A 13,195-nucleotide genomic window follows, 5' to 3' on the forward strand; every position below is an offset into this window, starting at 1 on the left:
TTTTTTAATTTTCAGTTGCTGTACCCCCCAATGAGAAATCTCTTTATACCAGTATTTCTGAATTGTTGGCTGGCGAAACATTCGTTGGAAAATATGTTCGTAAGTAAACAAAAATAATTTTTTTTTCAAATATTTTTTATTGGAAATTTTCTTTATCTTTACTTTTTTTACTTAGAACGATTTGCACCGAGCGATGCAAAAATCTCAATCAGCTCTCAGTCAACAGCTAATGATTCTTAGCGCTACGCTATTGTGCCTTGTTTTCACCAGGTAAGTGCTAATTTCTCATCTCAAAATAATTTAAAATCCGTTGGATTGAAATTTTCACGCTTTCAACAATTTTCTTCTCGATGAAATTTATATCAAAAACCAATTTTGAATCTTACGGAAAAGAAATTAACATCACCCAGTTTTTAAGAGGGACAAATTATATAATTTCTGGATTAAGGGGTTATAATATAAAAAATATTAGAAGAAAATAGAATAGGGAAAAAAATTGTTACATATTTATTTGTAACAGTTGTAAAAATACTTTCTTTTGTAAACCTTCTTTTCTTCTTCACAAACAAAAATCCGTGATGTATTAAAGGGAAAATTTCTCTTTTAATTTTCAAACGGAATACACGTATATATATTTTTTAATTTCCCCAGTATACGTTTATTATTTTTAATCGCCAGCATTGCGTACATATGTAATAATTAAAAAGTGATATTTTCTTTTAGTTTCACATTCAAGTGAAACTAGTTTATTGTGTGAATTCCAGAATGCGGCACCCTGAAGTTATAGTTGGTGCATGGTTGTTACACATTTATGTTCGTTGTTTCGACAAAAGCTCTCTGTTGGGGTCGAGCAAACGTTTAAGCACAAGCTTCAACTGCCGAATAGATTGTATATCTGCGACTCACGGCACCAGAATGCACAATATTGCATTCAACGACAAACTTTCGAATAAATGCCCAACGTTGTTGAAAGTTTATATTTGTCTGACCAGCAGGTGAAAGCGATCAATATCTATTTCATGTTATTGCTATATTTACCATATGTGACCATCCTTCAATTGTCGAACAGATTCATACCCATGTCTCTTTATGTCTTAGAATTCAAGACCTTTGGGAAATTTAAATAATTTTATGTCGAGAATGTTGTAGCAATGTATTTTTGCAACAAGGTTACTTAGATCGTTGGTTACTTCGAATCCGGGTCCTTTGTTTGTAAGTTTGCTCCCTAATGTTGTACTCCTAACAATTTTATTGCTTTATAAAAATTTACTTTAAGACCAATTATTTTGTGTGACGAAGAGAAAAAGTTAATTTTCGAAATGTCAGGAAGTTTCTTTTCTGAGAGCTTTAAAAAATTGATAAGATATTGGTTTAAGAGTATCCATGCAAGTTCATTTTCTGAAATGATAATTTATAAGCAGTTTATAGCGAGTACCACTTTGGTTCTTGTCTCACATATCCGTAATTTATATACCAAACCTTTTTTAACATCGTTTCTTTAAGTGATCTCTTATATACGATATACGTATAAATTTCAATCCTCAACAACAATTCATTCTTGTTTAAAGAAAATCGTAATTTTCTCCTATATTTCTTTCTTTCAATTTTTCCATATACTAGATTTCAATTTCACGCGAGTGATTTAAGAAAATATCAGTTATATTCCACATATATCCTCACTTGAAAAAAATTCCCCTCGAAAAAAATAAACTAATTTAACAAAAGGTTAACAAAAGTCTTAGAAAGCATTAAAATATTAAATTCTTTCATCTCGAAAGGATACGTCCAATTATAAAAGGTTAGCAAAGATTTGATTTAATATATTCTGAGGAGGCTTTCTAAGGATTTCTACTATTACTGGGAAGGTGAACTTTTTTTGAATTGAAAATAAAATCTGCATCTTTCCAATTGAAAGTCAGTCACCGTGAAGTGAACTCAAGGGGCTTGGTTCCGTCGATGTTTGTATATATTTTCCCTGAATGATACTGATTTTAAAATGTTGAACTCAGTCAGTGTAACATTCAAATATAAAGAGACAAAATTTCGAAAACTCTTTGCTTATTAATGCAGATCAAAGGTTGACTTTAAACTCAATCCACTTCAGTGACAACATGTTTACTAACATTCATCAGTTAATGAATAAACTCATTAAAACCGGAGTATAATATCAAATTTTATGTTTAATCAGAAAAGAGATAATTGACTATTCTCGGACCCAAACGTTAACGTTTTAGAAACAGCTTTGCAAATAGAAGTTGGATTTCCATTAAAATTTCTTGATTATTTCTCTACTAAAGCAAAACAAGAATATATAATAAAAAACAAATATGAAAAGAAATACAACAAAAAATCCAAGTTAAAAATTAATTTACCTCTGACCCATATAGTCACTTAAAGAGCAAAATCAATGTATAAATATTAAATAATGACATTAATATAAAGGCATCCCGACTCGTATTTGAACTATTTTTATACGAGTTCATTGCACAAGTTATATAAACTTGAGTATCTCGTTTATATTGGTAATCGCGCAACTACATACTATTATATATTTCATGATTACTTTTATGATAATCATAAATCCCTTTTCTTCCTTTACGATTTCTTATATTTTCTCTGGCAAAACTTAATTAAATTTTTATCAATCGATGTCAGTCTCGAATTTTAATGTAGAAATAAATATTTCTCTACAAAAAAAGAAAATAACGAAAAAAAAAATTTGCAGAAGAATATCATTTCAAAACACTATTTGAATAAATAAAAACAAAGTGAGAAAAAATAATCGAATTTCGTTCTAGCCACGTTATAAATTTTTAAATAACGACAATTCACAGAAGAACGAAACAAGTATAGAAGAGAAAATATCCCAATTGTGTAATATTCCCTCTCATATGGAATTATAAAATGTAATAATCTCTCATAATCTTTAATAGACAAATTGTTTCCCTTTCTATCCAAATTCAGAGAAAATTTTTTAAATGCTTATATTTATTTTTCAAAAATTTGAAATAATAACATGTAAAATTTTCTTTTATAACTTTCGAGGGTCAGTTTATAATTTTAATTCATCCATAGAGTCGTTTTGTAATTTCTCTCATTTCCAATTAGAAGGTAAAATTTTAAAATGTCAGACACGTTTGAAGTATTCCCGTCTGTAATTTATTTTATACGCGACATATTCTCTTGAGAAATTCTAATATTGTTACCATTTTTTTTTTGTTTTCATTTTTTAAATTAATTCTAAGTGTACATTTTGAAGAAATAAATATAAATTTCATAATATTTAAACAAATTTAGTTTTAAAAAAAATTTCAAAGAATTAGATTTAAAAATAAGAAAGAAAAGAAATCAGAGTCGTTTGACTATTATAAAATGAGAATTTTCCGGAAGAAAAATAAAGCAATAAGGGTCTTTATGGTTAAAATGGTCACGCATAATGGTCAATGGTTGTGGAGAAGTGAAAGGGTAGAATTTCGCTGTAAAAAGTAATCTCGTGCAAAGGAAGGAAAACTCAACCCCACGTTTATGGAGCTTATGCCGCAAAACAACGCTGTTAACGAAGGTCCTGACGTAAAAACATCCAGACACACATACAAAGCGACATAGAAAAGTATAACGACCTGAGAGTCTCACGTAAATCCAGAATTAACGCGTTTACACCTTAACCCATTCGCACATTTCCGCTTTTTTTACGCGAAAAGAAAAATAAGAGAAAAAGCATCTCTATTAATAAATCTGTCATACAACACTTGACTGACATTTCCGAACACAAAAAACCACGTACCATGGGGATAACAAAAATTTATTTTCAAACCCCAATGACTCTAGAACGTATTTTTGTGAAAATTATATCAAAAAGAGATATTTTTACTTACTTAATTAGAATATATTATTAGAAAATACTAATAATGAAAGATTAGGAAAGAAACATATAAATAGAACATTGTCGACAACCACTCGCGAGGAACGTCAAAACGAGAATGAGATTAAATGGCCAATTCTTCAAGCGCATTAGCAACCGTCGGTAAAACAGGCGCGCAGAAAACCGCCAAAATTTGAATTCTTATTTCTGTTAATAAACATAATTTCGTAATATTATTTATAGAAAATAATATTTCGTAAAATCCAAAAGAAGAAAAAACGTTTGTCACTAAAAAGAATTGTAAAATAGAAAAAGCGGATAAAATTTTTAAAAAAAACTTAATTTTCTTGTGAAGCAGATTTTGTTACAGAAAAAAATTGTCAAATGAAATATTCGATATTTTTTTCTCCGAGTTTCGAGAGAATAAAATTGGTAAGAATTTTAAATCCCTCAGCGTCAACGTTGTCTCACGAGCGTAAACTCTGTCACGTACAATTTCACTCTCAAACCGGCCACCTATGCAAATCCGACATTTACTAGTCGTTTTAATTAATGCTGCCTTGTTATAGTCTACTGCGCTCTCCTCTATCTCACTTTTAGAATAAGTAAATACACAGAAAATGTGCAAAGAATAGGAAAAAAAAGGTGGCTAGTGTAAAAAAAATTATTTCCCTCCCTTTTCTTAAAAAAGGAGGGAAATAATTTTTTTCCACTTTTTTTTAATAAAGAATGGTGTACAAATAGCGTTGATATAAAATGGGGCCACATGCATAATGGATGTAACTTTTAAATTCTTGCCGTGCCGCCATAGTCCCACGTCTGCTTTCTTTCTGACGAAAATCCATCCACCATTAATCAAAAATATACCTCCGTTTGCTTATCAAAAAATTTTTTCTTTTTGCATTCATGTAGCAGTTTAACGTGTGCATTTATTTTACTGTATAAATTTATTCTGTATATTAATACAAGAAACTTATTTTCTACTCTTTCGTATTCTTTAATCCTTTTTTCACTTTCTTTTCTATTTATTTTATATTTTGTTTTTTTTCTTATATTCATTTTTTTCTATTTCCTTTTCTTTTCTTATTCCCTTTTTATATTCTCAACCGTTTACTTTTCATTTGCAATAAAAAAAAAATTCGTAATTATTTTTGATTTATTACAAATCAATATTATTTCTGCCTCGTGAATATATTTTTAGTGCGTATGTAATATAGCAAATTTTCTCTACTCTATAAACTTTAATCATATATAGTCTTGACTTTCAAAGAGGCACTCAGTTATCATCCACCTTATATAATTGTCCCTAAAAATATTTCAGTCCATTAGAGCTTTTACCATAATTAGGATAATAGACTTTAACAAGAAACTACTAAGTTGATTAAGCATAAAATTTCATATGCATAAATTCATGACCTTTTTTTAGAATTATATATCACTTTTTCTCAGCCTTTTAACAAAAGAGTAGAAAAAAAATTATTTCCCCTAGTAAAATAATTAGAATTCACATTTTTGGAAAACAAAATTTAGGTTTATTCTTCAATTCATTTTTTTGTTTTTTCATTTTCATTTCTTTAATTTTATTCTTTCTTTTTATTATTATTCAAAATTCAAATTATTCAAAATTCAAAAAAAAAAAAAAATGAAAACATTCCTAGTAAATAAAAATTAGTTCATAAATAAAAAGAGGAAAATATTTTTGTTGCAGCGTCTGTGGAATACAACATTTTCAGAGGGCAGGACACAGACACCTAAACCTCTTTCAAAGCACATATTATGTCGTTGTAACGTTTTCCACAGTCGGATACGGAGATTTCGTGCCTGACATTTGGCCTTCTCAACTCTATATGGTCATTATGATCTGCGTAGCGCTTATAGTTCTACCAACACAAGTGAGTGATGAAAATTAATTATTTTTATTATTTATTAATTAATTTTCCACTAAAAATTTTCGATATTTTTAATTTGTACGATCACTTTTTAATTGAAATTAATAATTCTATAAATTTTCTAATCATTAAGTTTAGAATGGCCGATTTCGAATTTGGTCTCAGATTTTTGAAATTCAAAATGGCGGATCCAATATGGCGATCAAAATTTTAAAAATTTGACAGATTTACTTAAAAGTCGTTGATTTTTGCAAATCCGAAGGTTTTACAACTGCTAAAGTGAAAATTCATGTGGATTTAAAAATTCAAAATGGTGGATTCAATATGGCGGTCGAATGTGATGGAAAATTTAAAAATTAACGCGTTTAGACCAAAATGCCTAACTCGGGGGTTTTTGACATCACTGAATCCAAATTTTTTGATAGATTTTAGAAATTCAAAATGGCCGATCCAATATGGCGACGAAACATTAATGTGCTTTTTTAGTTGCATTTATTTTATTGCTTTCATAATATTAATAAAAATTATTTTATTGCTTTCATAATGATATTAATAAAAATTATTTTATCGCTTTCATAATATTAATATTAATAAAAATTATTTTATCGCTTTCATAATATTAAATATTAATGAAAATTGTCTCCTTCGTCTATTATTTTATGTGAATCATATATTTGTTGTTTCTCGTCGTATCGACGCTTCACAACATCTACTAATTCTAAAGATACAATAAATTTTCCCAGTGGATTACTTTCCTGTATGCGTCATACAATTTGAGCTCTGATGATAGCAGCATTGTTGTTTTATAGATTTTTTATGATGTCACTCGTAAGACTACAAAAGTGTCCCCTCGTTCCATCTATTTTGCTGAAAGGTGAACGATTTTGCAGTTACATATAAAACCACTCTTCTTTCGGATATTATTTTTAAATATGAAAATTCTTTCTCTAATGTGAAAACTTTTTTTTATACCAAATTATAATTTTTTGAATTTATGTTAAATATTTCTCAACTGAGGAAAAAAAAATAATCGAGACATTTTTTTTGGATATATATATTTGCAAAGATTAATGATCTGATTGATGTTGATTTTGACCCTTATCTGATGAGTGCACTTGCGTGGGTTGAGAATTCGAGAACTGTCAACTTTGACAGATAATATTAGGCTCGATGGTTGTCAGTTCAATTTGGCTGTCAAATCACATACCACTTGTCAGACGCTTGAAATGACTAGGAAGGTTTGCCACTGGCATTGTTACCTGATAAATCATGCATGTGATACTTCAACCCTTCACACTGCTCCAAAAGTAAAATTTAAATTTACAAAATTAATAAACTTTATATTCAAATTATTTTCCCACATTCACTGAAAATTTAAAATATTTTTATGTTTTTAATTATCTTTTAACATAATTCATTTTTATAATTCATTTCATTTTTTTTTTTTTTTTTTGCGTTATAATTAAAAGAATACGTATTTTTTATTTTAAATTTATATTTGTAAATTCTATCGACATTATACGTTATTGTAAGTTTACAGATTTATGCAAAAATTGTGAAATTATTTCAACAAATATTCATTGTATTTTTAATTAACAAAATGATACCTACTCTTTTTTAATTTTCAATTTAATCTTTTTTTAATTAAAAAAAGTTAACTTTTTATTTTTGTAAACGTTATTTTTTTGTATTTTTATAATTTGTAAATAACAAACATTTTTTAAATTTAAATTTGATTTTGATTTATTATTTTTTTCAAATTTTTTCATTTCAAAAATATTCTCTTTTTTCCATCATCTTCGAAAAATCGAAAAAAAATCTCTTTATAAATATTATAATGGAAGGAAAAACTATTTCAAAATTATTTTTTTCACTAAAAAATGATAATGTAAGTGTATAAATTATAAAATTGTTTTGGAGGAATATATTTTTCCTCGTCCAGGGAAAAAGAAGGAATCACTTTGACATTAAAATTCTCATTTTGCTGAAGCACTTTTACAGATTTGAATGAAACAATATTAAGGAATACGTAATGAGAGTAGGTATTTCATGGTTCATGAAATTCATCGTAATCTCATTGCAGTTTGAGCAGTTGGCCTTCACTTGGATGGAGAGACAGAAACTGGGTGGTTCCTATTCGTCCCATAGAGCACAAAACGAAAAGCACGTTGTTGTTTGTAGTACAACCTTACAAGCGGATACCATCATGGACTTTCTTAATGAATTTTACGCTCATCCTTTGCTTCAGGTTAGAAAATTACTGATGTTCAAAATTTTTAATATCCCCTTAAAATCAGGAATTAAAATTTCCCTAAATATTCTTATATGGTAAAGTTTTTAATCGAAAGGTAAATTTTGATTAGATTAAATTTTTACTTAAAGTGAAAGAAAAGTAAAATTTTTAATTTTAATTCAATATTTTAATGATTATTTATCTGTTGGATAAATTAACTTTTGCCCTAATTGCAATAGAGCAATATAACGAAATTAAAATAGATCGTTCAATAAATATGTTGAAACTACAAATTCGCGAAACTTTCCAAAAAGAGCGAAATAATTGACGTAGTTGTAATTAACAAATAATTCTCTCATTCATTATATCAGTTGAAAATACAAATAGTAATCAGTTTTATAGATACAAAAACAATGGAGCAAATCAAAAATATTACTGATTGCTGTAATTCGCGAATTATTTTTACACTATTTTTTGCATTTGCAAATTTTTATTTAAATTCTTTTTTCTTCTTTTCAAAAAAAAAAAAATTTTTTCTAAAAAGGACTACTACGTGGTTCTCTTGTCGCCAATGGAATTGGACACGACGATGAGAATGATTCTTCAAGTGCCGATTTGGGCTCAACGGGTGATCTACATTCAGGGCTCGTGCCTGAAAGATGGTGATCTCGCGAGAGCTAGGATGAATGAGGCTGAGGCCTGTTTTATCCTTGCTGCGCGAAATTATGCGGACAAAGCTGCCGCAGACGAACACACCATCCTCAGGTTAGTTTATATTTCATTCAAAATTTATATCTTGATAAAGAGAATAAATTTTTTAAAAATGAATTTAAATTTAAAAAAGCACTGCAAATGAAAAATTGAAAAAAAAATTAATTTAAATTAAAAAAGCACTTTAAATAAAAAATAAAAATAAAAAAATTGGTAGAAGAGAGATAAAGAAGAAGAAAATAAAAAAAAATTTAAATTAAAAAAATGTAGGTACTGCAAATAAAAAATAAATACGAGTGTTTAACTTTCGAAAAAATACAGGTCCTGGGCCGTGAAAGATTTTGCACCCGATGTACCTCAGTACGTTCAAATCTTCCGTCCAGAGAATAAGCTCCATGTGAAATTTGCCGAACACGTTGTGTGTGAAGACGAATTTAAATATGCCCTTTTGGCGAACAATTGCACGTGTCCTGGAGCATCAACTCTGGTTACTTTATTACTTCACACTTCACGAGGACAGTGAGTTGAAAATTTACAAATTTACCATCCAATTTTAATTTAATTTTCAGTTTTATAATTAAATTATAATCAGTTTTACCACAATTAAAAAAATTCATAGAATTTGATCAAAATTATTGGAAATAATAAAAATATTCTCCCGTTCAGCTCAATTTGTAAATATTTAAAACATTTAATTTTTTTTTAGGAAAAACGTAAAAGTTCTAGAAACATTTTTAGAATTTTTTTTTTTAAATTAAAAAAAAAATTTTCTAAAAAATGAGAGAAAAATAAAAGTAAAGCTGCGATATTGAGAGAAAAGTATATATTTCGTTTAAAATCCGCATCTTTGATTGGTTTATAGGGAGGGTCAACAGTCACAAGAAGAGTGGCACAGGCTTTACGGAAAATGCTCGGGCAACGAGATTTATCATATAATTCTAGGGGATTCACGATTTTTTGGCGAATACGAAGGAAAGTCGTTTACGTACGCCTCGTTTCACAGTCACAGAAAATATGGAGTTGCCTTGGTTGCAGTTAGACCGGCAGAATTGCCAGAATTCTACGAGGACACAATTCTGCTCAATCCTGGTAAGAGATCCGGCTTAAACGATTTTTCCACTAATCTTACTTCATTAAATGCAAAAACGGAATTTTATTTTCTTTTTTTTGTAGAATAAAACCTCCCTTAATAATCTACTTTAGAGAAAAGAAATTGAATCAGAAATTCGCTTTTTCTTCGATTAGTTTAAAATAATACTAGAACCAAAACAGCGCGCGTTGTGCGGTTACTTTAAGTTTAATATAACTTTACTAAATTTCACATTGGTTTTTTTTAAGTTTTAAAGTAAAATAATATAAATAAAAATAAAAAATATTATATTTCTTTACCTAATTTGCATATCTACTCGTTTTTAAATAAGGATCCAAAACCTTTGTCCAGAAATAAAAACTATTTTTAGAAAAGGAAAAACGTTTTTCAAAGAATAAATCGAAATATTGACATATCGGTGAAAAATGTCAACACGAAAAGCTACTTTGGTTTTTGCGGGACATGTTTTATTATTTTATGGATCTGCGTAGATATGATGTTTTGTGGGAAAAAAGACACATTTATCTGAAAGAGTTCCTTTTTTAGAAATAAAAACAAAAAAAAAATGATTTTCTTTTAGGTCCACGACATATCATGAAGAAGACCGACACCTGTTACTACATGAGCATAACGAAAGAGGAGAATTCTGCGTTTGTAGTGGCAAATAATCAAACGACGGGAGCAGAATTCTCGGGTGTGGCTGTTGAAGCAAAGCAGGACGCTTCTTCAACGACAGATGCAAATCCAACAACGTCAACATCTGCAGCGACAACGACAACGACAATGTCGACGACGACTACCACTGGAGGGAATGGTACAGCCTTGAGTAAAGGTGTTGATACGCACCGACGATGTGAAAATAATATTAAAGAAACAACAAACAGGCAGGAGACCTGTAATAATAATATCACTCCCAGGGCAACTTTGCCCCCTGTTATATTGCAGGTCCCCCTTAGCACGTCCACACTCCAACATCACAACTTACTCGCATCCGATGTCCACCGTGAGTGTTGCATGCGCCTTGCTTTTTCTCTTCAATCTTTATTTTTTTTTTCATTATTATTTCATTAATTTTCACTATTTTTTACTCGTAAGGATAGACTGAAAATTAATCGTCATTTTCTTGCTGCAATTTATGATGAAATCGAGAAAATCCCACCGCTGCCACCTGTATATTTACTACTATTTTCATTTAATCTTTCAGCTTTTATTTTACTTTTATTTTTATCGAAACAAATTTTTCTAAATAGTTGAATCCCACCGCTGACACCTGTATTTTTACTTCTATTTTAATTCAATCTTACAGCTTTCATTTTACTTTTATTTTCAGCTCAAAAAATTTTTCTAAATAATTGAATATCCCACCGCTGCCACCTGTATTTTTCTAACTATTTTCATTTAAACTTACAGCTTTTATTTTAACAAATTTTTTTAAATAGTTCAATCCCACCGCTGCCACCTGTAATTTTACTACTATTTTCATTTAATCTTACAGCTTTTATTTTAACAAATTTTTTTAAATAGTTCAATCCCACCGCTGCCACCTGTAATTTTACTACTATTTTCATTTAATCTTACAGCTTTTATTCTGTTTTTATTTTTAATTCAACAAATTTTTCTAAATAGCAGAATAATATTCGAACTGCCGGAATAAAAATTTTTCATTTTAGAATTTATTATCAGTAAAAAATAGTATCAGAAAGAAATACTATTAATCTTTCCAAAATGTCAGCGCCTTGCGCAGAATCGCACGGTTCGTGTCTTATCGTACAGACTCGTGTCGCCACGAATCTTCACGAGTCTGCCCGAGAAGCTACGAATCCGCCCGAGGAATATACTCATCCGCCATGCCATTTGTATTTCAACTTGCAGAGTTTTTACAATTTTCAACATTATTCACCAAAGGAAAAAGAAAAAATTATTCTCTCATTATTTATCCAAAAATTTTAAAACTGAAAATTTAATTCAATTATTTTGGAGAGGTTACAAAAAAAATTGCAGAAATTCAATTATGTTCAAAATTTTTTTTAAATTCTCTTAAAAATTTAATTTAATAAAATTCTTGACAGAATTTCAATTATTTTTAATAATTTTCATCAACTTATTGATTTTCAATATTTACTATTTTAATAAAAATTTTCCAAACGGACTCAAATATTTTTAAAAAATTTTTAATAAAATTCAACTCAAATATTTAATTATTTTCACAAATAATACAAATTTCACAGGAATTCAATTAAACTACAAATCTTTTATAAATTTTTTTTCGCAATAATTCAATTATTCTTAGAAATAATAAAACTCATCGGAGAATTTCAATTATTTTAGAGAAATCACAAATCATTGAAGAAATTCAATTATTTTTAAAGGAATAAAATTCTTCGCAGAAATTGAATTGCGTTCAAAAATTTAAATAAATTCTAATAAAAATTTCAATTATCTTTTGAAATAATAAAGTTCTTCGCAGAAATTCAATTATTTTCCAAAATTTTTCTCCATTAAATGATTTTCAAATTTTTATTAATTTAATAAAATTTTTCAATAGAATTAAATTATTAAAAAAAATTTGATAAAATTCTACGCAATCACTTAATTATTTTTATAAAATAATAAAAATTTCACAGGAATTCAGTTATTTACAAATTTTTAAAAAATGTTTTAGCAAGTATTCAATTATTTTTATAAATATTAAAATTTTTCGCAATAATTCAATTAGATTAATAAATAATATAATTTTTACAGAAACTCAATTATTTTCGTAAATACTAAAATTCCTTTTAGATACTAAATTATTTTCATAAATAATAAAACTCATAGCAGAATTTCAATTTTAATAGAATTTAGTCGAAAAATGTAATTATTCTTAAAAATTTTATTAAAATTCATCCAACGAATTTAATTATTTAAAAAATTTGTTGATAAAATTCTTTATGAGAATTTAATTTTCAGAAACATTCAATTATTCAATAAATTATTTATTTTTATATTTAAATAATTGAATTCTAGTAGAATTTTCAAATAAAAATTGATTTAAAAATTAATTTCAGTTAAAATTTTAGATAATAATTGAATATTAAAAGTAATATAGCGTGAATTTTAAGAAATAATTGAATTTTGAAATTAACTTTTTTGAAAAAGTACGGTCATCTTTACATTAATTCTTTTATTTTAAAATTTTTTGAAAAAATATACAAAGTGTCGGCGTTTTGATTATTATAAATTAATAATTATTTATTATTATTAATACTTATTAAAATAATAAATAATTATTATTTCTAATAAAATTTATATAAAAGTAACGTTGATTTTAAGATTGATCTTAAATTAAGATTTTCTATTCACTGTGTGAAAAAACTGATCAAAAATAATAAAATAGAAAATATTTACAGAAATACCAGGAGTCTATTTTA

The 13,195-nt window shown here is 27.6% G+C and overlaps 1 protein-coding gene across 18 annotated transcripts in view; it reads left to right on the forward strand.

The window, feature by feature from the left end:
* Positions 1–13,195, forward strand: part of LOC122502075 (potassium channel subfamily T member 2) — a 234,450-nt gene that overhangs the window by 195,891 nt on the left and 25,364 nt on the right. For 16 of the 18 annotated variants that reach the window (XM_043611946.1, XM_043611937.1, XM_043611942.1 and 13 more), the window contains 8 exons: positions 16–99; positions 176–270; positions 5,571–5,754; positions 7,835–7,999; positions 8,529–8,749; positions 9,017–9,214; positions 9,558–9,784; positions 10,366–10,788. In XM_043611946.1, the coding sequence (XP_043467881.1) occupies positions 16–99; positions 176–270; positions 5,571–5,754; positions 7,835–7,999; positions 8,529–8,749; positions 9,017–9,214; positions 9,558–9,784; positions 10,366–10,788 (1,597 nt within the window). The remainder of the gene's footprint in view (positions 1–15; positions 100–175; positions 271–5,570; positions 5,755–7,834; positions 8,000–8,528; positions 8,750–9,016; positions 9,215–9,557; positions 9,785–10,365; positions 10,789–13,195) is intronic. The other 2 variants (XM_043611948.1, XM_043611950.1) reach the window with 2 other exon arrangements.

Source organism: Leptopilina heterotoma, unplaced genomic scaffold, assembly GCF_015476425.1.
Source record: "Leptopilina heterotoma isolate Lh14 unplaced genomic scaffold, ASM1547642v1 Lhet_220, whole genome shotgun sequence".
Taxonomy (NCBI): domain Eukaryota; kingdom Metazoa; phylum Arthropoda; class Insecta; order Hymenoptera; family Figitidae; genus Leptopilina; species Leptopilina heterotoma.